Genomic DNA, 26,904 nt, shown 5'->3' with positions numbered 1-26,904 from the left:
AAGCTGCAGTCACAATAATTCTATTTCGTGAGAGTAAACCTAATTCTTCTCCCATTCCCTTGTAGTTGTGAATCGTCTGTCACATCTATAAAGTGCTCTATAAGAGTTTTTATTTATTTAAATTTTTGTTAGATAAATAGATTTATTATTAACAATTTTTTATATCTTACCGTATAAACTCGTCTGCATTTAACTTATATTTAGAAGAATATATAGTCAGATATGTAATTTAAAGCTTTATTGTCACTTAAGTGCTTTAATTTGAGATCTTTCTTCAATTTGTACTTCTTTCATTAGTGGAGTACCTTTCAACGCTGCATACAACATATCTGCTGCCTTTTTACGAATTGCTGAAGCATCTGGTGGTTCTGGTGCTTTTTGTTCTCTTGGTGATATCGCTACAAAATCTAAACATTTTATTTGAGGTAAGAAATAAATTACAAAACGCCGGTAAAATGGTACTGCTTCAATAAGATTTCCATGAAGTGTTACTGCCCTTAAGTGTTTTAATTTACTCAGTTTGTATATAGATCCGATATTGTCTATACAGTTTCCATGCAAATATAATATCTTCAGATTCTTAAAGTTCAAGATTTCCTGTTAAATAATAAGAATATAATTATAATTATGAAAATTTAATTTGATTCAGCTATTAAAAAAATTTGGATCTGCAAAGGGCATGTTGTTGTTTTTAATTATTGTTAAACGACTGCTTTAGATCTTTATTTGCTTCAGAGATTGGTTCATGGTTCATCAGGGCTGTAGATAGGAAGAATAATATATTATATCATTACGCTTAAAGTGCTTCCTTAAAAGTGCTAAAAATAGCCGAGGCCATTAGAGAATAAGTTCTTTTCAGTGTAATGCCGACTTCCAAATATTGTACATAGCCACAAATGTATGTTTCGTGTGACTCGAACTGAAAGGAATGCCAGCGCTTGAACTTCACTCACAAATCGCATGGAGATGCATGCCAATATCTTATTGAGTGAGGTAGGAATTTTAAGTGGAAATCTCCCTTCTGGGGAAGCGAAGGGAATGCTCTCAAATAACCTGAAGACCATCTCCAATAAAACTGTAGAAAAAGTATTTCTGTGTCATTAAATCTTTCTCCCCTCCTACAGAAAGCCTTAGGAGCCACTTTCTGTCGCGGTGGTTGTCCCTTTACAGATCGTAGGTTTACAATAGATCATAGAACTGTTAGAAAACTAGAATTAATTCTAACGTGAAAGTGAAATAATTTTAATAAGAGTAAACATTTTATTCGTACATACTCTTAATATTTTGCCTCCATATGATTTTTATGTATAAGTATAATAATAAATGTTGGAATCAACTATAAATACAATATGTCACTTTATAGGTATGTGTATGCTGCAGGCACGGTTCTTCTCCAACTCATTAAAAATGAAATTTTTCATTTAAACTTCTTGTTTTTTATTTATTTTTTTCTGGCACATCAACAACTTGGTCAATTTATAATCCTAATTATTCTTAGTAATTATCTAGTAAAATGTCAAGATATCTACTAAAATCCACTCTTATAAGTATTTAAACAAATCTCTCTTCCCTGTTGATCAGAAAGTTTTATCAAAATATCACTCACTGTTTAGATCATGAGTGCTCTGAAATAATAAATTATCTGGCTATTTTCTTATATGTATTAAAACTGTCCGGTAGGACAATTGTATAAGGGTTGGCCGTCAAAAACTGCGTAACGTTGAAAAAATATATATCTGTACCTCGGAGGGAAAAGGCACCATGTCCATTTTTTTCGATTTTCAGATTTTGGCATCATTTTACAAATTTTTTGTTGCTCTTTCTACAGGTGTAAAGCACTATTTCCTATGTTTACTATTAAGCGATTTATGTATTTTTAAAAAGCACTATGATACTTCATTGCTTAAGGGTAAAAGGCACTACATGGACATAAATTTTTTCACAATGGAGATGAAAGTAAAATATTTTAAAATATGGGAGTTAAAGTGGCCGTACCTAATGTAATAATTACGGTGAGAAGTACAGGAAAGAGTATAACCGGAAAAGTGGAACAAAAAATGAATTTGGAAAAATATTTTCATTTGGTTCCCCTGTAAAATTTACTTTTTGTGACATGGTGCCTTTTCCTTCCGAGGTACAGATATATTTAAACAATCATGTGTATTGCAGTTTCAAAAATAGGTGCTTTATTCCAAAATTTTTTTATTTTTCTTTATCTGAATAATCACTCACACATACAAACAAAAAAAAGAAGTAAATTAGAGAGTCTACTACTGTGGCGATTTTTAATCCCTTTAATTGAGCTCTGAACAAATAAAGGAATAAACTTACGGTTTTAGTAAAGCAGATTTTCACTGTACTAAAGATTAGATAGTAGTAACTAAATGATGCATTATTTTTCTTTTTTCCATTATAACTGAAGATTCTTCTCTTGTTATTACCTGTTAATGAAGTTATGATTAACGTACAACGAAATTGTTTTGTTATACAACTTTTACCTCATGTATGTCCACGATCTGGTTATATGAAAAATCAAGCCACTCCATTTTTGCTGGTGCTTCAAAAGTACTGTTTACAAATCGAGAAATATGTCTTATGCTTGTAAGATTGTTATTGTTCAACCATAAGCCATTTGAGAGTATTTTACCGGACGGTCCTCGCACAACCTCTTTTCCAATACGAATGCTTCTTGGTCTAAGCCCTTCTGTCTCTGCAATAACATTGTTTATTTGATTTTTCCATTTTCGTTAAACAGGTTTCGTCTTAGAATGTAATTGCGAATTAACGTCGTGTGAAATTTTCTCCACTTCCTTTTTCAGAACTTTTGTTTAAAAAAAAGCCAAGATTAGTGGATGGAAAACTAGCAGCAAAAAGAATAAGACAGCTAAGGTGGACATAGTCCTAAGTATAGAGAAGCATATGCAGCCCTTTTTTTCTCTCTCTCTTTGTTTCAGGATCTTTCAGAATAGCACAATGCTTGGATACAATGCTAGATATCAAGGAATATCAATGATAGACGTTGGTTTAGCAAGGGGAATTGCAGCAATACTCTTGAATACTAAATATATTTGAACATTTAAATATTTAAACATGTACTTTCATACATAATTATTATTTTTGCGGAGAAGTGATTTATCACAGTCATTTTTATTTGGAGGACTAGATTTTGTAGTTTATTAACATATTATAGGCCAAAATTGTACACCTCAGGATTTTTTCAACAAATTAAATCAAACAATTTAAAATACAGTGGCTACCATTCCAATTAGGGTTTCAAAGACGAATTACTTCAAAAACTAACCGCTCTCTTGACCAATCTAAGCATAGATGCGCGGTGTGTTTTATTTTATTCGCTAATTTCCGCCATTGACGAAGTTTATGTAGAATGTGACATAGGTTTTTGATATTTTTATCAGTATGAATTTTCATTTATAAATTCAATTCAGATTATAGATTTTTGTATATACATATGTACGAGTATTATAGAAAAATAAAGCATAATCAATAAAAAAACAAATAATACTGTATCAGATTAGATGAAACTACATTACAATGGATATTTTACTATTTAACACGCACTTTGGAAAGATAAAAAAGTTGGTAGCAGATGAATTTACTTTCATTGATTTAATTTCCGAGAAAGTACTATTGTTTAATTTATCAGTGTAATGAGTAATTTCATATTAATTGTAATCTTTTTTAACGTTACAAAAGGATTACAAGCAGTTAAGATGTGTGTTTGATCGACCAAAAGGCATTTTTTTGCGCAACAGGTCGCGTTGACTTTTGTGGTAGATGAAAATAATTTTCCGTAATTAAGGACTCTTATTTCAAGAAAAATTTTTATAATTGAAATAGTCCACTTGTTTATTTTAATATCAGAAATACAGCGAATAAACGGCTTAGAAGATATAATTAAAAAACTGAAATTAAATTCCACAATAACTCGGGATTTACAAATTCGTTTAGCCCATTAAATTAGGGATTATAGTTCATTCAAAATGAGTTTAAAAAGTATAAAATTTGAGCTCCCCCGCACCACCCTATTCACCAGTTACTCTCAACTCGTGGGGAGGGGACTCCAAAAAAGATTTTTTATCTCCCAACCTATTCAAATCAAGCCTCTTCTCTGTTCAACTTTCGCCACTATTTCTGTAGGAATTAGTGTTTTTCACACAATTTTTTTTAATATTACATTAATAGAAATATACAACCAATCGCATTTATATTTTAGCAACTCTCCTCCTTTTTTTACTCCAAAACGCAAATATTTTATCAAAGCGTTTGTAAGTTTGAGAAAGTTTGGTTAATTCTGTCAAAATAAAAGCCTAACGAGGGCTCTGAGGTGAGGTTGGAACAATCTGGAATAGAACATAGTGGTGGCGATGGGATCATGGCGATGGGTTCAGAGGCAAAATAAAATAATGGAAGCATTGGAAATACGTTTTTTTGTATATATAATTCGACCTACTATAGGAATAAGGAGCTTATAGTAGGATTTAGACATAATTTCACAACAAATAATAGCAAATTCCAAAATTAGTTATTAAAATTAGTAGGAAACAATTAAAAGTGACTTAAATCAATATCCACTATATTTTTTGTCAGTAAATCTAAAAAAAGGTACCAATTCTTTTTATTAAATTGTCATTATTTTATAGGCAGTATTTTTACAAAACTTACGAGGTTAATATAAACAAAAAAGTATATAAATCGTTTGGTTCGGTAAAATAATAATGTCTGCTTTCGAAAGAAACTAAAAACATGTATTATGAGGTAAGGAAGATAAGTACCTGAAACGTCGAAAAAAATAATTATATCTTTAGGAACGGTCTTATTTTTTTTATTTGATTGGCCCTTGCCAACATTTAACGTTCACAATGGCCTGATTCTAACAAATAACAATCAAATATAATAATATTGAATACATATATAATAAAAATAGATATTACCATTGAGACTCTTGACTTTGCGAAATGAATAGTCGGCTGGTGGAGTATTTGAAACATCCACATTAGATTCAAGTAATTCTATATCAACCATGAAGAGATATTTTTAAATTAACAAAAAAAAAAAAAAAAAAGAACAAAAAATTTTCACTGATAGACTCTTTAAAAACAAAAATGAAATAACCAGCTTCTGTAGAAACAAATTAATAATTAATTATTGAACTACATTTTTCTTTTATTTTTAGATTTTTGGTGGACATCTCCCTGGTCAGATTCTAGTCTAGGCTTTTGCCACTGAAGTGGTTTGCGTCTGTACATTGGCCAAGGGGGAACTGTCACCTGTAAATTTATTATTCCATATGATTTTATGTTTATACAATTTAAAAAATATTTAACACTGAAACATTTCTTACAATTGCAGCCAAAGCAAAACCAGCACCTACTATGTAAACAGTTTGAGAAAATTGCTGTATGATATACCCCCAGATTAAACCTACAGCCTGTAAAAAAAAAGCAAAATTTTAAAGCAATTAAAATAAAGGAAATTTCTTCTGAGTTATAATAAATAAATGACTACTATGATTTATTTTATAAGATCCTACACAACTCTCTGCCCTTAGTCAAGTCTAACAGTGAACATTGTACGGTAATCACCTGAGAAGGCTCTAGCCGCACCTTAATGTTTTTTACATACTTTTTTTTTAATGATAAAAAAGGTTCTTACCCCAAACAAAGTTATAATCACCCTCGAAAGTTTTTCTGCTTTATGCTGCCCATCAAAGTCCTGAAAATTAGATAGATGAGTTCAAAGATAAAAGCAAACGTCACTGGCCAAATGGAGAAAACCAATGCAAAAAAAAATTAAACAATGTGTGATTACTTTAAATAGAATTTTATTATTAAAAACTCTGCTAATGTATGGACCTACAAGTAATTACAAATAGTTATTATTAGTAGGATAATTAACGGTTAATCTTTAAAACTTCGAGAACTTAAGCACATTATGTTGTAAAAACTTGACAATTCCCAAAAAGTATAACAAGAGCCAAACTTGTGAAGAACTTATTCAAAGAAATTTTGATTTAATATGAGAAAATGTATGCTAGAAATATATCTTAGTGCATTATTACCATATGTGTGGGAATTGATTTAAAAAAATCCATTTTCCACAAATAAAAGAATGATTTCCAACGTAACAGGCTATAAACTGAATCAGAATACTTATATGTTCACTGACCAACTCATTAACACCAGTTCAGCATTAAGGCTAACTGAAACACGATTTACTGTTAACGTCAACACTTTACACTACAGCAGTGGTGATTACTAATTGTACATTGAAGTGCTCATTGTTACCAAACTAACAACCAAGAGAATATTAAATATACTTTATTATTTAGTCTTTAAATTTATACTAATTTATGAATAAAAGAATAGCGTATTATTAATAATAAAATTATATAATTTTACGAATTTTAGGGCGTTAGGTTTTAAGTACTGCTGCTCTCTATTAGCAGTACGGAAAAGATCGTTAAGAAAGGATAGTACACCAGCTATTCCTATTTCTTGTGTTATCGAGTAGTTGTTTGTGGGTATAGTTTGAAACGTTTTTTTTTTTTTTTTAGGGATGTGGTTATTTTGAGTTTATTGGTGCATATTCCTTTGTTTATAGTAACATTTATATTAACAATTTTTTCAACTTATTTTAAAAAGTTAAACTAGTAAATGTTGACAAAGGTTAGATTTTAGCCCCAATTCAAGGTAAACATTATTAAATAAATTTAACCTTTCTGTACTCCTACAAGTTGGGCCTTTTGATTAATTAATAACTTTTTTTAATGGATAAAAAATTATTCTTTTTGTTATTTCATTCCATAATAAAAGCATTGCAATAGCTAGCTCATTGGCCTCTCCCCACTCCCGTTAGTAGAACCCACTCAAAAGTTTTATGCTTATCTTATTTTAATCGGAAGTTTCTTTACTTTTGTTGTTTCATATGAATTTATAATACTCTTTCTAAATTTATTCGTTGTACGAATACATTAATTTCTATGTACCGTATGTAAACAAGTAGGCTGTGAAGAGCTTTAGGGCGCTTTGTTTTTTTCATCTAATTTTTGTGAAGAAAATGTTACTTGTTACCCTACTAATTGCTCGTGCCAGCTTTAATAGTTGCCAAATTCTTTATTAGATGTATTAGTTCTGAATTTGCCTTGGGATGTACTAGATTGATTTCCACAGATTTTTGAGTGACGACAAATGGTGGCGAAACGTGATTTGTGAGATCCAAATTCAAGATGCCTGCTTTTCCTAGGCCTGGGAGTCTGAAGGATCCAGAAATAGCAGAACTATTTGGAAAAGAAGATCCTGAAAAAATATTCGAAGACCTTCGAGAAATCGGCCATGGAAGTTTTGGGGCGGTTTACTATGCCAGAGACCTCAATAGCAAAGAAATTGTGGCAATCAAAAAGATGTCATATTTGGGCAAACAGAGCATCGAAAAGTGGCAGGATATCTTGAAAGAAATAAGGTTTTTACGTCAGTTGAATCATCCTAATACTGTGGAGTACAAAGGATGTTATTTAAGAGACAATACTGCTTGGTTAGTAATGGAATACTGTTTAGGATCAGCATCCGATATTATCGAAGTACATAAACGACCTTTGAAAGAAGATGAAATAGCGGCCATTTGTGAAGGTGTTCTCAGGGGACTACAGTATTTACATTCACTTGGCAGAATCCACAGAGATATCAAAGCTGGAAATATTTTACTTACAGAAAATGGTACTGTTAAACTTGCTGATTTTGGTTCTGCAAGTATTAAATGTCCCGCCAATAGCTTTGTGGGAACACCTTATTGGATGGCTCCAGAAGTAATTCTGGCAATGGATGAAGGGCAGTACGACGGAAAAGTTGACGTTTGGTCGCTAGGCATCACTTGTATTGAACTGGCAGAAAGGAAACCTCCATATTTTAATATGAACGCAATGAGTGCCCTATATCATATAGCTCAAAATGATACACCCTCTTTAAGTTCACCTGATTGGACTGAAATATTCAAACACTTTGTTGAATCTTGTTTACAAAAAAATCCTGCTGATCGACCCTCAGCAAGTAGACTGCTTTCTCATCAGTTTGTAACTAGAGCAAGATCACCACATATTTTAATTGATCTCATACAGAGAACCAAAGCCGCAGTGAGGGAATTAGATAATCAGAATTATAGAAAAATGAAAATTCTTATGATTGATTCCTGTGAAACGGAAAGTACAGTTGGAGATCCCGATGACACCCCTGACGAACAAGCAGGTGGTGATAGCAGTAAGAGCAACAGCATCACTTCCGAGCATTCGATTCATTCCATTGGTGTCAGTGCTTCATCACAAAGTAGTTCTACAAATAGTTTGCCTCCGGTATCTGATATAAATCATGATAATAGTTATACTCAATCAATCAGAATTCGTCCAAAAGCAGGAAGTTCAGCAGCTCTGTTAGAACATGGAGCCAATAATTTTGCCACTATTAAAACAACAACGATTGTTACAAAACAACAAAAAGAACATATGCAGGAAGAAATGCATGAACAAATGTCAGGTTACAAAAGAATGCGTAGAGAACATCAAGGTGCACTGATAAAGCTAGAAGAAAAGTGCAAAGTTGAAATGGAAAACCATAAACAGCTATTGGATAAAGAGTATGAAGCTTTATTACAAAAGTTCAGCAAAGAATTAGAGGAATTACAATTCAGACACCAACAAGAATTAGATAGGAAAGGAAAACAGAACTTGTCAGCTGAAAAGAAGTTGCAGAAAGAAATTAGTTGTAGGCAAGAACAGGATAGAAAAGCATTTGATTGTCAAAAGAAAAAAGAATACAAAGCCAACAAAGAAAGATGGAAGCACGAACTTAGTCTTGACGAATCTACGCCGAAAAGGCAGAGAGATGCTGCATTACAAACTCAAAAAGAAAATCTGAAGCAAATGGAAGCCCAAGAAGAACAGAGATTAGTTCAAGGGCAGAGAGAGTACCTAGAACTGGAAATGAGGAAGTTTAAAAGAAAAAAAATGATTAGTTACCAAGGATTAGAACAAGAGCTATTGAGAGAAGAATTAAATAAGAGGCAAACTCAGTTGGAACAGGCACATTCAATGCTGCTTAGACATCATGAGAAAACCAAAGAACTTGAGTATCGACAACAAAAAGCTGTACATCAGTTAAGAGAAGAACAAGTTCAGCGACAACATCAAACGGAGTTACAAAATCAAAATGCCTATTTAAATCGATGCAAAAGAGATCTTAGGAAGAAGCATGCTTTAGAAGTGAAGCAGCAACCAAAGAGCTTAAAACAAAAGGAGATGCAAATACGGAAGCAGTTTAGGGAAACCTGTAAAATTCAGACTAGGCAATATAAAGCTTTAAAAACTGAACTTTTAAGCACTAGACCAAAAGAAGAGCATAAATTGGTTATTAAAAAACTGAAGGAAGAACAAAGGCGTAAGTTGGCCTTGTTGGCTGACCAATATGAGCAGAGCATTGCTGAAATGTTACAGAAACAGTCTTTAAGATTGGATGAATCGCAGGAAATGGAAGCCCACCTTCTTCAGGAGAGATTAAGATATGAGCTGGAGATATTGATGGCTTACCAGAGCAAAAATAGAATGCAGACTGAAACCCAGAGGAACAGAGAACGTAATGAATTAGAAGACCGGGTAACTGTGAGAAGGGCCCTTCTGGAGCAAAAGATGCAGCTAGAAACAGAACAATTTGCTCAGGAGAAATCAGAAAGAATTAGACTATTGCATGAGAGGCAGCAAAGAGAATTAGAACAATTTGATGATGAATCTGCACGAATGGGACTTTCGGTATTGGCAATTGCAGATTCAACTTCCGAATGTTACCCTGATGACGACAGCCTCTCTGGAAGCATGCTCAGCCTTACCAGGCAATAGTCAAAATTGTAAATAATATATAAATAAATATTATAAATATATAAATATTACGGCAGAACAAACCAAATTAATTATCATTTAGTACATCCCTTTATTGACCCAAGTGATAACATTATATAATTAGCAAAATTTTAATATATATATATGTATATATATATAAAAATATATATATAATCTCTGGCGCCAAACATTATGTCCACAATGCTCTGGCAAGACCACAATATCAGTCAGCTCTGCTTCTTCGTACAGATTTACACCAGAAATTTAATTATTGAAATCATGCGTCACCATTGCTTTTTATAGTTTGATCTGCAGTTAATAATAGTTTAGGGCGATTCATCAGGTTGTGCTATATTAGAGTGAAGTGCGACGTGGTTTGAGTTTGTGGACATGGTGTGCGGAAAGCCGGCATTTCAAGTGCTCAACTAAACGCGTCGTCAGTTTCTAGTGATCGGTGTTATACGATGGAAAGCAGCAAAGTTACTAGCAAAACCAGCAGTTTGAAGGCACTATTACTCAGGGCTTGGAGGGAGAGATGGTCAGATCTACAATGGGGAATACACATAAAAACAGTGAGTGATGTTTGTCTACTTATGTATTTTTTAATTAAAACTAGTAAATTTTTCTGCAATTTATGTTGAGTTGATTTTTCGGTCATCATGAGCAATTTAGGCTTGAAGTTTTTTTTTTAGTCTTATTTTAATAATTTAAAACCTTAAATTGTCATATTAAAAAGTTTCCAATTCAATTCTTGTTTTGTGGATATTTAAGTAAATTAGTTATACATTATTATCTTGGATTATTATATCCTTATTAGTCCAATTTTAAAATTAAATATAAACCAACTACTAAAGAAAAAAATAATAAATATTCATAAAAGTAATTAACTAATTTATAGTTCTAACTGTTGGACGATTAAATCGTATTCATCTTCTCACCCCTTTAAGAAATTTTTAATGGTACACACCTATGATAGTAATTTGCTCCCGAAAAATACTTTTTTTGGACATTTCGATAAAACTGACTTACTCATGGATGTTCAAGATATTACCTGTTCGGGGACGTTCTGGAGCCTCTTAAAAATTGCAGTACGATCAAGGACGAGCTAACAGACTGTACGAAGAAGGTCGAAAGAAGCTTTTGAATCACGAGAGTCCGTCAGTGATCTTCAACTGAAAGATTCGTATGAAAGACTTGAATTTACCCTTTTGAAATGGCATCTTTGTTGAAGTTTGCTTTCCTCAGATGAGTTTCTTTTGTGTCTTTAGTCATAGAAACGTGATTCATTTGTGTAAAGACTGGAGGCACGTCTAGAACTCTTTTTTATTATAGTGTGTCAACTTCTTCTTTAGAAAAGAAAATATTTTGGACAGACAGCTCTCGATTCAGGACTCCACACTAGCTAATCCTTTCCACGTTCAGGACTTATCTACCTATAAGCCTTCACCTTTGTTGCAAGACCAAATGGGCAAACTCTAGCCGTTCATATGAATAAGTCGTTCAGTACCATTAACAGATCCTCAAGATTCATAAAAGTTTTTTCAACCAATTTGCACTGTCCATAGACTCACCCGAACTTCATTAACTCATAAAGGAGTTTGAATTACCTTATGTACGTATGGAGGTTGGTGAGTGTTAAACCCATTGTGTCTTTGATGAAAAAATGTTTCACAAAGATTAATTTTGTTTTACATATCTAATGTTAACAATTTTTAGTTTTCCAAGAGGATGAATCGACTTATAAATTTAAAAATCTCGTTTTTCTCTTCTACATTTTTTTAATTTATCATTTGAAGGAGGCAGTTAACGAAAGAAAATATTAATTGTTTGACATTAACAAAATTACTTAAAACTTTTGCAGATCCTTCCTCGTGGTGTCAGTGGTGATGTATATAACCTAGCTGATTGTATTCTCCAGCAAGCTCTTGTCGGTCCTGCGCCAAATCAGTTGGTTCTCTCTTACCTTAAACATTCACTCAGTTCTCAGGTATTTTTTTATGTTTCATTTAAAAATATATATATATATGTTATTTTAACTTCAAGCAAGTTTTCAAAAAAAATTAAATCTCTTTTACAATTTGGACCAATAATAACTTAATTATATTTTAGTTGGTTTCTTATGCATCAGTTCTCCAAAGAATTGCAAAATTTGATGGGTTTCATAAACCTCATTGCATCAGTTGTCTTCTGGAATTTATAGAAAGTATTCAGGTAGGACAGCTTTTTTGTGCTTCTTAAAATTAATTTATTTGTATATCACTTCATTTATTATTTTTGCGTAATATAATTAAAGAAATTTTAAGGTTTTATTAATGTTTTATGTTTTTAATATTTCCGAAAGTAATTTCCTTCAGTATTTTGTTGTGTGAATTTTTTTTAGGCTTTTTTTTTTTTAAATTAAAATTTAATTTTCTTGCGTACTCTATTTTTAGAGTGGTATAACGTGTAGGGGAAAACCAGAAGAAGGAATTCTAGCAAGCGCAATATTGAACTTAGTTCATTGGCTGCTCCAATGTTACCAACATGCAGTTAGTACCAACGCTGAACCAACAGCTGATATGATTCAAAAACCAGTGTCAATTCTTCACAACATGTTAAATTGTGATTTTCTCACAGCCATGTTATATCTCGCTAAACATGATGACATAGGTGAATATGAATGAATATTTCTATTTAATTCTGTAGCAAGGGAGTGGTCTAACAATTTCGAGAATCATGATTCTTGGATTCATAATACATAAGAGTCCCGTTAATCTTTACACTGATATCCTATTTTACACATTAAAACTGCCGTGTGAGAGGGTAATAAAATTCTTCTCATAATGGTATTATCGGCAACTTATTGTACAAATACCACAAAGTTGATTTTTATTGCCTTTTCTGTCCTTTTAAATAAAAAATTTAAGAAATGAAGGCTCTACGGTAGCCGAGCGGTTTGAGGCGAGGTCCGCAAAGCTGCTATTAGATTAGGTTAGATTTGATTTGAAAGGCGGGACGGGACCCATGCCCCACGGCACCGCAGCCACAAGAGGCTTATTGGGCCTTCCCCTTTAAGTCTAGTAGATGAAACCTTCCCTTCTAAAAAGGTTGAGGACTTTTCCTACCAATTCCTTCTGCGCTACAATCTCCTTTGGCCTCAAAGTTCCAAAGATATCGTAGCGCAGTATCGATTGCAACACAATCGAACAACAGGTGAGAGGCCGACTCCTCCTTTTCCTGACATAGTCTGCAAAACGGTCCCGAGCCCCACCTGGTGCAGGTACTTCCTGAACCTGCCATGTCTTGTGAATAGGCCTGTAACCAGGGTAATCTGATTTCTGCCCAAGCCCAGAGTCTAAACTGCTATTAATTGTGGGTTCCTTTCCTAGTCTAGGCCTTGAATTTTACATAATGCTTAATGGTTAATAAAAGGAATTTATAGTAAAGTATGTTAGCTAGTCGCCTCCGTCCACGACACCTAAATTGATAGTTGGACGTAAAGTCCGCTTGAACAAATAGAATTTAAGAAATGTCAATTTTTTAAGCAGGTTTTTCGTCCAAATCACGTGTCCGGAACGGAGACGACTAGCAAACATACTCGACTATTAACTTCTTATATTAATCATTCAATAAAATTCAAGGCTGGGAATTGAATCTTATAGTACGATATATCTTGGCTTTGCAGACCTCGCCCCTAACTGTTCGGATGTCGTGGCGCTACTTTTAAAAGTGTCATACGAAAGAATGAGTGAGTGTAAGGACCTAAAAATAGAAAATAGTGAACACGTCCTTTCAATTTATTGTGTGATTGTTAGGGCTGTCATGGTACGTGTTGATTGGTCTAGCAACCCTAGAAAGGAAAGGATATTGTAAATTCTTTTAGTACATATATATTAAGTTCTTTCCCTTTCTTAATCTTATTCTATAATAATTATTAAAGTAGATAATTCCATTAATAATATTGCACATTTAAAATTGATCTACTTCCATTACAATCCATTACTTAGATTTCACTTCTGAAATTTGTTGGCCTACTTCTAATTTCTTGAGCAGTTTATGTAATTAATAACATTAATTATTATCATACTTTCTTTTATGTATTTATAAATTAATTCTCACAGAATTATACAATGAGGTGGTGAAGAAGTGTCAAGAGATTGAAGAACTTTTGACACAACATGAACACATTGCCACAGCGGCTCCTCTTCACCAAACTCTCACGTAAGTTTATTTTTCTATGTTTACTATTTTATTTCCATCTTATTCTTATGAACTGTTACAAAGATTAGACTATTTGATTATTGCTAATTTTTATATCAGTGATAAACTCGCAAATTTTTCAGACATAAAAAATAAATACGTAAATTGAATATTATTGTAGCTTAGCATAATCATTTTAATCTGAAAAACTTGTACATGGGGGGGAAAAAAAATCGAGTCTTTTTTCTCCATAATTTATTATGTCAGAAGTGAGACGGAATTAATCGAGTATGTTTCCCCTAAATTGTCTTTACGACAATTCTTGGAAAACCTGATGTTTTGTCTACAAAATTCTTTTTAAGCTAGTGAAGTTTGTTCGATATAGAATGAAAAAGATAGTAGTCGGAAAGAAAACTCTCGAATTAGGTCTGATGGGGTGGGAACTCACTAGGCATGTCCTGATTGGTAGATTTATTAGTGTTTGCACTAAGAGGGGAATAAGGGCGGTTTTTGACGAAAGAATTAAGAGCAACCTTTTTTCGACTATTTTTATATTTGTTAGAAAGTGTTAATAGTAAAAAGACTCCACACACCCCAACCGAGATTTTGTCTTTCGAAGACAAGAACATGGTCTCCATGGGCGAGAAAAGATTGATGTAAAAATTACCCCATCGCCTAGGCTATACCTCCCCGGCGCAATTACATTGTCTCTATGCATAGCTCTAATTGGTCGAATAGCTTGAGCAGCTGGAGTTTCCAAATTGTACGTGAAGGTGAAGAGGTCGAAGGGGAATCTAAATTTCTATTCGGCATTCCAAAATTCAGGGCTAAAGTAGACCCTCATGCCACACAACCTAGTAGTAGGTAACTAAATTTTTATAAAAGTGTTCATCTGCAACGTCAATGTTATTCTTTAAAAAAAATCTTTAGGTGAAGGAATTTATAAATCAACTCTATTATTTGTATAGAGTATAGCTTGTATAGATATTTGAGTTATGATTCTTTTATTTTTAGGAAAATCTGTAAACTTGAACTTGGTGCTACAAGTCTGACTAACATTAGTGATCGTGAAGTAGATGTTTCCGAACCTTTAACATACTGTGTGCAAGCACTCTTGGCTGTACAAGTAATGATCAATCCCAGTGCTGACACAGCTCATCTTGCGAATCAACTGAGACTTTTGCAGAAACTTAAGGTGTAGTTTCTGATCAATTTCGATTGGACAGAATCGAAATTTTATCTTTTATTTAGTGATGTCTTACTCCAACTAAATCCATTTTATTTAACTCTATTTTCATGTGATTACCAAAGATACGTTTTTACAGGGATACAGAATGTCTCGGTTGTGCTGTGAGGTTATCCGGGCTTGTCTTATGAGTCTTAACGATGTATTGGGTTTAACTGAGGAAACTAAGTGGGGAGCGTTCACCTTTCTTAAGTTACCTCATATTTTGCTATCCCTTACAGGTTCAAATTTGGTGTCTTCAGGTAAATATTTCAGTTTCATTACCGAATAAAAAAGCTTACTTTTAATGTAAACAGGTTTTCTTCAGAGTAATGTTTCACTTCCATGTTTTCTTATGTACCATTATTTTACCTTATTTTTTTTTTTTGGCGCATCAACAGCTGAGGTTATTAGCGCCCGGAGCTTTTTCCAGTGCACTGCCGGCCTCCGGACAGTGTTCTCTCGTTACAGACAACACTGTCCATCACCGGACAGTGAGCTGTAAGAAGCTCCTAGGAAGAGAAAATCTAAGGGTCAGCTGCTGGATTCGAACCCGGGACCTCCGCGTGGGAGTCCAATATGCTAACCTCATAGCTAATCCCTTCCCTTATATTTTCCCTAATTTTTTCTATTTTTGTACTATTTTGTTGACAGCTATTATTCGGGAGAATCAATTAAATTGTAACTGAAAAATTTTATACTTTCTCTTTCTACTGCATAAGTAAAAATTATGCCATTTGCGGATTTTATATTTTACATTATAACTAATAGTGGAAGCATAGGTAATTCGTTAAAACAGCTTTTCTTGTCACAGAACAAAATCGTAGGAGATTTATAAACTTCTACCGTTAAGTTTTAGACCTTTTTGATATAACAAAGTTAATTTCTTTACTCAGCCAAGTATAAATGTTTTTAATAAAATATTATATTTATAAACTGTTTTTGAAGCCGATGGAGATTACAGTCAGGATGTGGCCGAAGCGGTTCAGTTATTGATACAATTTGTGCCATTAGTGGATCTCATGGATTCTCCAATTTCTTCTAATTGTATCGAAGCTCTTCTCACAGAACTCACAAAATTGAAGTTGCTGAATGAAACGCACATTAGTGCATATACTGCGTCGTTAGTATCCAAACTGTTTTTTTTTTTTTAAGTTAATTTTAAGTTTAAAAAAGTTTTAATTCAATTGGTTTATTTTTTAAGGGTATATTCATATTCAATTATTCTCGGATTTATAGTTTTTAGCATTTATCCTCGTACCTCTTTATCTTAATTTTATTTAAAAAATCAATATAATCCTGGATTAATGTTAATAAAATGCATAAATCGCAAAAAAAAGACTGATAAAATCACAGATTGAAAAAATACAGTTAGTTTTTTAAAGGTCTGTATTTGTTATGTTTCTTGTAAAATCACTTGTTTACTATTCTTAGACGAGATCTGGTTAGTTCTGGGCTTTCACGTTTAGACTCTGGTTCACCTACATCAACACCAATTTTAAAAGTAATCATTCGTGCTCAACCAACACTTCAACGTATACTTAAAACACTTGATGCAGATTATGCTAAAATTCAGGTAAATATTTTTTATTTGTCACTTTTGAAAGTTTTTATTCTTAAAGTGGATCCTTTACTGAGATATAAATGTAACATATAAGTTGATAATAAGTGTTTGTTAGTGGCTATCAAACTCAAGATAACATTATTTACTATAGAGTCACATGGAGTTCTTATTTATTTCAAACTAATGTACTTAGCTTCTTAGCCACTTGAATAAACTTTCTAATTTCTTGACTTAAGTCATTCAATTCGTATAATTCACAAATATGTCAAAAATGTTGACCAAATCATAGTGGAAAATGTCTAGAAAGTATCGATAAAATACATAAGCATTTTATTTCAATTTTTCGATGGTTCGGTACAAATGGAGATGCGTATGTTGCTAGACACGAAACAACTCAGTTCAGTTTTTGTAATCATCAAACCTAATAGAAAACAGATTAATACACTGTGCTGCTCGCATTTATTGTCGCTTAGCGTTATTGTTGAGACATAGTTTTTAATGTCATACTTACGAATTGCCGCTGATTCTTGTTCCGTTATTCAATAATAAGTTAAAATAGACGATGGTTTCTTTACTTACATATGTGACTGTACTTTCTTTGCTATTATTTCCATTCTATTAACAAAACTTTTATGTCTATTTTTTGTGCATTTTTAATATTGCTATCATATATTTTGAGTTACTTTTTCTTGCAGTAAAAGTATTGCTCTTAAATTATTGCATAGTAAATAAATATTATGATAGCCTTGGAATTCGATTTTGAAATTTCGCAGAAAGTATCCGTTGAGAACTCCTGAGTCTGAAAGAAGGGTTTTTCAAATTGGATTGTGTGAATAGGCTCAGCATAATAAAAAAGGAAACTGCATGAACTTCAATTTTGAATCAGTTTAGTCCCCATCAGGAAACGTGTCAAAAAGATTTTTGGCTAAATCCGCCAACCAGATGTACTACCAGAACTAGTTCGAGTCATGACGCTCATATCAGATGGAGTGAGAATTAGATAAACGTAACTTAAAAAGTAACTTGCCTTTCAGTGTTACACTGTATGCGTGGTGAATGAGTTAAATACTAGAAACTGGATGGCGGCTGCAAGAGAGAGGGACGACTGGTGGATTAAAAACGAAGAGGCCAGGACCCAACTAATTGGGTTGTAGTGCCATTGTGAGTGAGTGAATGATTTAAATAAATAGAAACCTGCGACTTAAGCATATTTGGGGCATACAGTTCTTAGATGACACATTTCACTTTACAAATTCAAAAATTAGTTGACGAGGACAAAAAAGTAGAAACCCCTAACATGAAGAAGAAATCTTATTTTCTGTTTTTCCTTCTTTCATTTGAGGAATTGATTTCAATTTGAGAGTTTTAATAGCCAACTACCAAATGCTTAACAATTTCTTTCAAACGCTTCACATCGTCAACTGAAGAATAATGAGCGATTATTTTTACACTTATAGGATGCTTTGCCTAATGTACTTTGTCAAGTTTTAAATGGAAAAAGTTTTGAGCTAATACTTTCAGTTGCTTCAGTAGAAGGAAAATTACGAACTTTTGTATCAAAACTGATAAAATTTAATGAATGTGCCAAATCAGGGTCAACTGCAAGACCAATTTTATTTGATATTACTTTTGTAATGTTGTGCTCAATAGTGCAGACCAATGGTTCAAGGGTAATTCATATATTTTACTTCATATTTTCGTATTTGTTATAAAAAACATGTTTTTAATTTAGTTTTATTTTACATTTGCCAGGTAGTTTTTGAAGAAGGTGATAGAGATGGTGAAAAAAGTTTTTTCGAACGTTGGGCAGAAGAGTGTATGATTGAACGTGGAAAGCCGAAATGCCCAGATACAATGTTAAAACATGCAGATCCTGTAGTTGTTGATGCACTTCTAGCTCAGCTTAACTCTCCGCAACCAGATTTGTCTAACATGTATTTTTTATTTATATTTTTTTGATAATTTATTTTTTTATCACACACCTAGAAAGATATATTTTTTTTTATTTTCTTCCAAATAGAGGATTGGGTTGGGACAATATATGTATGAGTGTTGCTGCTGCAATGAAAGAAGTGGTAATAGCCTGGCAACAAGAGGCTCTTTCTGTTACCGACGTGAAACGAATTCTAGACAATATGCGTCAGAGTATGTGCTGCTTACCAATTTGTGCTTCTGCTTGGCTTTGCAGTTACATGCAGGTACTTAAGTCACTTTTAAACTTTTTTAAACTATTATTCTTTTTCAAATTGGGCTGAAGATTAAATAATTTTTTAAAATCAAGATAGTTCTCAGAAGAAAATTATGGTCGGTTCATTTTGAGCCGTTAATTGGTTAAAAAGAAAGTAATTAAAGCGAGAAGGACTGAAGTAAGTAGGTACTAAAAATACATTCATGAAGAAACCATTTTATCCTTACTAGAGTTCTTAATTTAATCTACCTTTATAGTTGTGTCTTCAAGTGGTAATGCTCTTACATTAGAGCAGTAATCTTCTTTAGTCTGACTTTCCTTCTGCTAATGAGTTAGTTAAAGAGAGCCTTGTCAGCATCTCCAGGAAGACCTTAGAATGTATCATCCCCACCATAATTCTCCATTAGAGAGAATGCTTCCGAGTATGATGGTTTTCAGTGGCTTCTAAGACAATTTTATGCCAGTCCGACTGTCTAATTGTTTACTTTAGTGCTCCCGCACCTAACTTATCTTTTCTTGTAGTATTGTAGTCCGTAAGGGCCTCCAGTTTCTTGACGATTTCTGATTGTCACAAAAATGCTATTAAAGCATGTAGGAATGCCTGTTTTTCAGGGAAAGTAATGATTCTGTTGGCCTGAATGTCAGAGTACATGGCAATTCTCCTGTTTTTATTATTTTTCGAATTACAGTTCTATTACTGATATGTTACAATATAAAACATTAGAATAGCTCCTAATTTTTTAAAAGAATATGAGACAATTATACTCCCTTAGAAAGAGTACTCCTCTTGCTAATCTTTCCTAATCCGAAGCTTTGACAATAGTTTCAATGGTTTATTCCATGTATAATTGACATTATACATGCTTGTCCGTGAATCTTGTTTAGGCTTTACATTTTTTGAACTTCGGTAATCTAATACAAAGAAAACTTATAATGGGGCACTTTTTGTTTCGAAAGTGTGTTTAAAAAAGCATAATTAGGCTTAATGTACACGAAAAAATTTGTAATAAATTTGATAGTAAAATGTAAAAAAAATTTAATAAGATTGCAATAGTAATAAATGTCGACTAGCTGACGTACAATCAAATCAATTGAGCTTGATGAAAATCAAATTAGAAAGTGTTAGTGTGAAAGTGTGAGTAAAATCTTAAGATTAAGTTTTGCTAAGCACTTCTTTTGGTGTTGTTTTAGATCTTACACCAGGATGCTTTGTTGAAACCAATGAATATGGTTCAACAATTTTTGTCATCACCAATAATTAATGAAGAAGGTTCGCAGCAAGATACATTTAAGGAAAGATCAACATTGATGGTACACATTATAAGAAAAATGCAATACGATATGCATCTGGCTACATCATCAAAAATGAAAGTTATCACATTGTCTCATAGGTTTGTTTGTTTTATTTTTGCTTTTTTTATTTTTTATTTTTTTATCTCCCGTTAGCTCGAGGAACGCCACCCCAAATCAAATGCCAATTTTATCTGCGAATATTTGAGATTTTTAAATTGACTTTTCTCACTATTAAAAAAAAAAGTTGCAGATAAGTTTTTATTAGAAAAATTTCTTGTTTAAAATCAATATTATTTAACGTTTTCATTGGTAATATTAAAATTTATCATTTTTATAATTTAGTATTATATCCAAAGAGCCTATGAGTGAGGAATTGGCAGAAATATGGTCTGGCGTACAAGAGAAAGGATGGCTTAATATTAGTGCCACTCATGCTTTGGAAAGTCTTTTTATGACAGCTGGCCCACAATGGTTTGTCATCAGTCTAGTAAAGGTATATGGTAAATTCTTACTGATTAGTATACTAACTGAGGAAACTAATACCAATAGTAGAATTATCATACATTAAAAAAAAAAAACGTTCCCTAGATGGTAAGGCTTTTATAAAAACATACGTTCTTTCTGTTAATTGATGTTCTTCAATTATAAATCTATAATTAGTAAATCTTTATCTTCCAATACCCCAAATTGTTATATCCGCTTAGAAGTAAATAGTTATCACCTAAAATGTTATATATTCAATAGAATGATTAAATTCTGGTACAAACTGTTATCATTACCTAATAATCAAATTCAGAAAATCTGTTATTTAAAATTAGTTCAGGAAATTAATAATACAAATATTCCTTACAATTGGTGTTCACGTTTAAAAAATATGTTGTACAGCATCGGTGCCATAGATATTTGGAACAGTCAAGATCCAGTCCTACTAAAGAACAACCTCACCAATTTAAAAATTTCATTTCAGAATAACCTTTTGTGTAAGGATGTAAATAATGTTCTGAACTCCAGGTTTAACTTCCACTACAGGTTAGTAAGTGCTTTAGGCATCGAGGAGCACTTTCTTAGTGTTAACATGAGCATTGCAGTTTTAAGATTATTTATACAGTTAAGGCTTGTTAGCAATAAATCTCCTAGTTTTTTCATAATGGGGAGGAAATTTAAATTTAAGCCAGAAAACCTCTGTTTTACCTGTTCCTTGTTTAAATCTGACACGTTAGAACATTTCTTAATAGAGTGCCCTTACTACAGTCCCTTAAGGTGTCAGCATTTAAATAAATATACATTGGAAATAGTTTCTCTCCTGACTTTCCACTCTAAATTAGAGTTACAGAATTTGTACCTTTTTGTAACTCAAGCTTTGGAAAAGCGGCAAAAAGCAGGTGTTATTTTAGGGCTCAAGTAAAATTCACATTTGAGTTTATTAATTTAAGAAAAAAATAAATTGAAATAACAATAATTTTTAGTGAAAGGTATCATTTATTTTTGTTTATGTTCATATTATTATTATTATTATTTTTTTTTTTACATTATATTCATTTAATGTAGTACACTGAAGTTTATTTATGTTTAACCAACTCATTGCAAAAAGTTGTAAACTAAAGCAATAAAGTTATTTATTTATTTATTTAATTAGTAAATCTATAACATTTATCTTGAATATTTTTACCAGAAAATCCTTGTTGGTACAGATCTACCATAGTCCAGGTTTAGTAGTGAAACCTTCTTTTTTATTTAAGTTTGAAGAAAAATAATAAGCTAAAACCTTGAGAATTATAGGAGTATTGGAGGGAAAGTTGTTGTTTAACTCGCAGGTTTTTTTTTTTTTTTTCACGACAGTTTTTTAGAAAAACTGATGATTCATATAAACATTTATGCCTACTTCTTTACGTATCTACCTCTCAAAAAATTAATTTACTACCTTTTTGAAATATTGTTCTAGGAGATAATGAAACTCCGCTATAAAGAAGAACTTGACCGAGCAGTGGATCTTGCATTAGCGGTATTCCATTTGGATATTGAGACATGTACTGATTATTTACTTACTACAGTATTACCTCAGTATCTTCACAATAGTATTCTGTATGTCTTTTAATCTGTACTGTACTTTTACTTTTATTAAAAGCAATTAAAATGATTCATCAAATACTTTTCACTAAATGTATTCTAGTAAATAAAATAATCTATTAATTACAGAAGCAATGACATTGTAGAACCACAATCTTCAGCTTTAGCAAAATTATGCTCTTATTGTATCTATGCTGCTTGGCAATCACAGAGTTCGTATACACGTAAACGACCGTTACAAGAAAGTGAGGTACTAGCAGTTTTTATTTATTTTTAATTGACATGAATTTCTCTGTTTACTGAGATGTAAGCAAAAACTTTTATTTCATTTATTAATTTTTTTAAAAGAAAAGCCAAGGTTGGGTTTTAATTTTATGTTGAACAAAAAAATAACAGCTTGAATGGAAGCTGATCTCTTTAGGACTCTAATCTAGAGACTCGGAATGAATGTGTGGAGGGATATTAGAGCACCAAAAAAAAGTAGAGAGTGCAGCTGATATGGCGGCAGAGTTAGTGCTGTGTTACAATATGCCTGCTCCTGCTGACCGACTGTTTAGTTGGTCGGTTTTTATACGTAGTTATTATATATAAAGTACAATAAGATGCGGCTGCTCTAACTGCCAACCTGTGTGTGATACCTCTCAAAACTTACTTTATTAATTTGATTCTAAATTAAATTTCTTAAATGTATTTTTAGTGTAATCTCCCAAAATTTCTCATTTGAAAATTAAAAAATTTGTATTAGGATCTGAGTGATTTACTACCTACCAAATTATTACGTTTGGAGGAAGGACCGATGACTTTAAAAGGCTCAGCCTCTGAACAACAGCAGGTGCAGGTGCCACCTCTACGGCCACCATTGTCTAATTCTCTTAAGATAATGTTCAATTCATTTTCTCTCATCACTGAACACATCCCATATATATCGCAACAGACACATTTTGTCTTCAGAGTGCTTGAACTACTGGTAACTTGTGGTCGTGATCAAACACGTCCAGTACTGCAGGATATGCCCAACACTTTGGTTAGTAAATAGTATCACACAGAAAATAAAATTACCTTAAATGCACGCTCTAGATAATTCGTGAGTAGCTGTACCCTTTGAAACGGGAAACCTAATAATCTTACTGTAAGATTATTTAATCTTTGCTTCTGGTATAAAAAAAATTAATTTCGTTGCATAATTACACGAATTATCAAGAGCATTCTTACAACATAATAATTATGTTAGGCTAATTACTTTTTGATACAGTTCGTTGCTAGGAACATCAGCATACAAAAACGGTTCATTAACCATATTCGAAGTACCCATTCATCTTGTATAATACACCATCTACTCTCTGTTAAATTTATAACAACATTCCACTTTTGTTTTTCTGCATTTCTATGGAAAACACTACATAAGTAACTACGGACTAATGTATAGGAAGATTACAATCATGTAGGATTTGTTCATGGTGTTAAAAGGACAAAAAGAATTATTTACTGTTTTGGTGCTTTCGTATTAAACAAACTACGCCAGTCGATCTGGCAGTTGTAAATTATAAGGCCCATTCCGGGAAGTTCAAGCAAAGCCCCTAAGTCCTCACAGGTCTTTGCACATAGCAGAACTAATTTCCTCTTTTATTATAGATCTTGGTATGTTCGTGGTCGACTAATTAAGAAGAGAAAAAGAGAAGTCCTTAACTATTTTCGTTAATTTTCCAGTGACTCTGAAAAAATATAGTTATACATATAACCGTGATTTTTTTGTTTTTGTTGGACTTTTATTATATTTGTTTGTTCGGCAGTTTAAAGATTCCATCAGCAAATTTAAGATTACACCACATTAAAGACTCTCTATGTTAATGATCTGTGTTTTCTAATACTGAGAAAATATTGTCGGAGGCCTGCATTGTTATTGCACTGAGAAGCCTCTGAGCGCGCAGATATTTAAGCGCTTTAAGATAAAAATTTAAAGAATTAACATTTTTTTGTTTTCTGTTGTATTAGGTACCAAGTTTGCTGAGAGCATTACCAAATCTATTTTCAACTGACTTAGTTCTTCGTTTGTATGATCTCACATCTCCTGCTGGTCGCAAAGCAACAGCTAGTGATCTTTGCCTGTTGAGAAACCTATCGTTGAAACCAACATTTTAGGTTTACTTGATTTATCAGTATTAAACCTAAAAGGAATGTTGTAAGTAAGCTAATTTTAGAAAGGAGTGTAGTTTTTATTTGTAAAACAAGGAAAAAGGATAAGAAGAAAATATTATTTAGGATTCCTTATTCTTATAGAAGTATATATATATTGCATATGCTTTCCATTTTCTTCCTAAATCATTCACTTAAATAATTAATTGATAAAAATAATTATATAGTATGCAGATTTTATTATTAGATTTGTATATGTGTGTTTAGTGTGTAAATCTGTCACAATATTAATCATGTAAGAGGGCAACAGCTTTTTTATTAGTATTATTAATAAATCCAGCGTATTGTATGAACGTTGTCCTCACAAACTGAGGCATATTGGCGCTGATTATTATTTAAAAAAAATAAAGTAATCTAATTAGTTCCTTACCAATTCATTAATTTAATTATCATACCATTGTGATTTTTGTTTGGGTTGTAAAGGGATGTGTATTGTTAAAATTGCTAACTACTTATATTCTCATAATTAATATTTAAAAAAAATAGGTATGCCTAATACATTATTCATTCCTATAATAGGAAAGCGTATTCTAAAAAGTAAACAAATTATATGCATCTCAGATAATTTATTCATAAAAATTAAAATATAGGATTTTACTTCGTTTTAAATTTAAAAAATTACATATAAAAAAATTAAAAAAAAAAAACGCTTTGAATTCATTAAATTATTAATTTGTTTTATATTAAACTTGAAAGTATTCTCATGTCTATTAGGTATTTACATGAAATGCAATTAGTTATACATTGGAAAATTTGTACTGGTTAAAAAGTTGTATGTCAAAAATATTAATTTTTTGTTTTTGTACATTTTAGCATATGCTATTTATTGAAATGTCCGTTTAACAATGTACAATATATATCTATTATATAATTTTAACAATAATATTCGTTATTTATAATTTGAACGTTTACTTTTCATTTCCTTTTTAGAAGCCAGCGCATGCATTTTGTCTTATTGCAGTTCATGGAGGTAAAATGAAAAACTTGTCGTTTGTGAACTATTGTTTTAAAAATATCAATCAAAAGTCACATTTTATCTAATTGACAAAATGGATGCAGTGTCATTATTTACAGTAAAATAACTGGCGAGGCGAAGATCAATTTTGTTCTCCCAGTAATAAAATGTTTTTGTTTATCACCATAACCTCTTACTCACCCTAGTACCTTTAATCTCCAGGATGCTTGCGATTCTATTATTGTTTGTCAGCCAAATCGAGACCCCATAATGCTTAATTTTTTGAACATCATGTAATAGGCTCCAACAGAGTTTTGCTGTCCTAATAAGAACGACAATTTCGTGAAACCTTACCAATTATGTTTGAAATGTGGATATACCAATAAATTTTTTGTAGAGCATCCAAGTATTTTAATTCTACCGCTACGTGCAAATTCTTTAAGATGGACGAGAGCTGACAATGTCCTTTGGCACCGTCCTTTTCTTTCGCCAACGTTTGGTGTGTACTCTTGGAAGCGTTATCGCTCGGCTTTATTTGTGTAGCTCGACTGAGTTTGCCATTTTCTCCTCACAATTTCATTAATATTTGCAGATCGTTGGGAAGCACCGAAGTGATCCTTTCTACATTTTTATAGGCAGCACGTTTTGTAAAAAAAAGATGCTATTGTATTGCAAAAAGTGTATTGAAATGTTTAACTCAAATAACGATCATATAGGATAGGCCAGAAACCTGGATTCTGGACCCAGGAACTCTTCGTCATCAAAACAGTTGGACTGAGATTAATTATTAGTATCATAGATTCACGATCTGTTCAGTATTTAATAACTTTTGGCCAAATTATATAACCTTATAGGACATCCTAAATTCTTCAACTGCTTATATTGTTTCTGGTAACCTTGCAGCATGAAAGACGCTTTCCACCTCCAAAGATATTATAAGAACTTATTTCTTTTGTTGAAGAGCTGAAGAAATAAAGCTTTCCACCTTCTTAATTGTTCAATGGAACACTTGTAAGCCGTGAAACCAAATTACTTAACGATGAGATTATGGCTACGCTATGTAAAGTAAAGTAACCGCCTATTTTTTCTGGGGGGCCTTAACGTCCAACTACCAATTAGGTGTCGTGGACGAGGGCGGAAGCTTATACTTTATTGTAAACAATTTTTTCTGATATCATAAGCGGGATTCGAACTGGAGATCTCCCAATTAAAACGTCACGCTCTTGACCACTAGACCAACACCCGATAACACGCTCTATAGATATATATATATATATATGATTCAAAACCTTTTGATCACAAACGTTTCTAAGATTTCTCAAGTGGTATTAAACAGCCCGAA

The 26,904-nt window shown here is 32.3% G+C and overlaps 3 protein-coding genes across 8 annotated transcripts; 1 reads left to right on the top strand and 2 right to left on the bottom strand.

Moving 5' to 3' along the window:
* Window positions 1-223: 223 nt before the first annotated feature.
* Window positions 224-5,095, bottom strand: LOC141451138 (leucine-rich repeat-containing protein 51-like). The gene is made up of 3 exons (XM_074122282.1): window positions 4,953-5,095; window positions 2,499-2,710; window positions 224-597 (listed from the first exon to the last, which is right to left on the bottom strand). Exons 1-3 carry the CDS (start codon window positions 5,041-5,043, stop codon window positions 244-246), a joined length of 657 nt encoding a protein of 218 aa, XP_073978383.1. The 5' UTR covers window positions 5,044-5,095; the 3' UTR covers window positions 224-243.
* Window positions 4,441-6,286, bottom strand: Spase12 (Signal peptidase complex subunit Spase12). The gene is made up of 4 exons (XM_074122287.1): window positions 6,080-6,286; window positions 5,674-5,733; window positions 5,363-5,449; window positions 4,441-5,288 (listed from the first exon to the last, which is right to left on the bottom strand). The coding sequence occupies exons 1-4, from the start codon at window positions 6,110-6,112 to the stop codon at window positions 5,172-5,174; spliced, it is 297 nt and encodes a 98-aa protein (XP_073978388.1). The 5' UTR covers window positions 6,113-6,286; the 3' UTR covers window positions 4,441-5,171.
* Window positions 6,287-6,468: 182 nt separating this feature from the next.
* MED24 (mediator complex subunit 24) lies at window positions 6,469-25,512 on the top strand. 6 transcript variants are annotated; one of them, XM_074122267.1, is made up of 19 exons: window positions 6,484-6,710; window positions 10,347-10,470; window positions 11,760-11,885; window positions 12,008-12,109; window positions 12,331-12,547; window positions 13,999-14,098; window positions 15,092-15,272; window positions 15,403-15,565; window positions 16,251-16,425; window positions 16,737-16,878; window positions 18,324-18,536; window positions 18,619-18,800; window positions 18,887-19,064; window positions 20,246-20,445; window positions 20,690-20,840; window positions 22,290-22,429; window positions 22,544-22,664; window positions 23,160-23,438; window positions 24,407-25,512. In XM_074122267.1, exons 2-19 carry the CDS (start codon window positions 10,363-10,365, stop codon window positions 24,551-24,553), a joined length of 2,925 nt encoding a protein of 974 aa, XP_073978368.1. In that variant the 5' UTR covers window positions 6,484-6,710; window positions 10,347-10,362; the 3' UTR covers window positions 24,554-25,512. The 6 variants fall into 6 exon arrangements, 4 of the variants coding, with proteins under 4 accessions (XP_073978368.1, XP_073978367.1, XP_073978366.1 ...); XM_074122266.1 differs by having other exon boundaries at window positions 10,340-10,470; XM_074122265.1 differs by lacking the exon at window positions 6,484-6,710 and having other exon boundaries at window positions 9,407-10,470.
* Window positions 25,513-26,904: the final 1,392 nt, after the last annotated feature.

The sequence above is a fragment of the Rhodnius prolixus genome, unplaced genomic scaffold, assembly GCF_049639745.1.
Source record: "Rhodnius prolixus isolate KJV_2025 unplaced genomic scaffold, Rpr scaffold_8, whole genome shotgun sequence".
Taxonomy (NCBI): Eukaryota; Metazoa; Arthropoda; class Insecta; order Hemiptera; family Reduviidae; genus Rhodnius; species Rhodnius prolixus.
Note: the sequence above shows the minus strand (reverse complement) of the source record. Positions and strands in the feature narration are given on the sequence as shown.

Coding starts and splice junctions, on each gene's coding strand:
- LOC141451138 (XM_074122282.1), bottom strand. CDS start 5,043: ATGGTTGATATAGAATTACTTGAATCTAATGTGGATGTTTCAAATACT. Junction 2,711..4,952: donor CAAAGTCAAGAGTCTCAATG/GTAATATCTATT, acceptor ATGTTATTGCAG/AGACAGAAGGGCTTAGACCA. Junction 598..2,498: donor AGATCGTGGACATACATGAG/GTAAAAGTTGTA, acceptor ATTATTTAACAG/GAAATCTTGAACTTTAAGAA.
- Spase12 (XM_074122287.1), bottom strand. CDS start 6,112: ATGGATTTTTTTAAATCAATTCCCACACATATG. Junction 5,734..6,079: donor AATCAATTCCCACACATATG/GTAATAATGCAC, acceptor TCTAATTTTCAG/GACTTTGATGGGCAGCATAA. Junction 5,450..5,673: donor TGATTATAACTTTGTTTGGG/GTAAGAACCTTT, acceptor TTTTTTTTACAG/GCTGTAGGTTTAATCTGGGG.
- MED24 (XM_074122267.1), top strand. CDS start 10,363: ATGGAAAGCAGCAAAGTTACTAGCAAAACCAGCAGTTTGAAGGCACTA. Junction 18,801..18,886: donor CAACCAGATTTGTCTAACAT/GTATTTTTTATT, acceptor TCTTCCAAATAG/AGGATTGGGTTGGGACAATA. Junction 22,665..23,159: donor GACCGTTACAAGAAAGTGAG/GTACTAGCAGTT, acceptor AATTTGTATTAG/GATCTGAGTGATTTACTACC.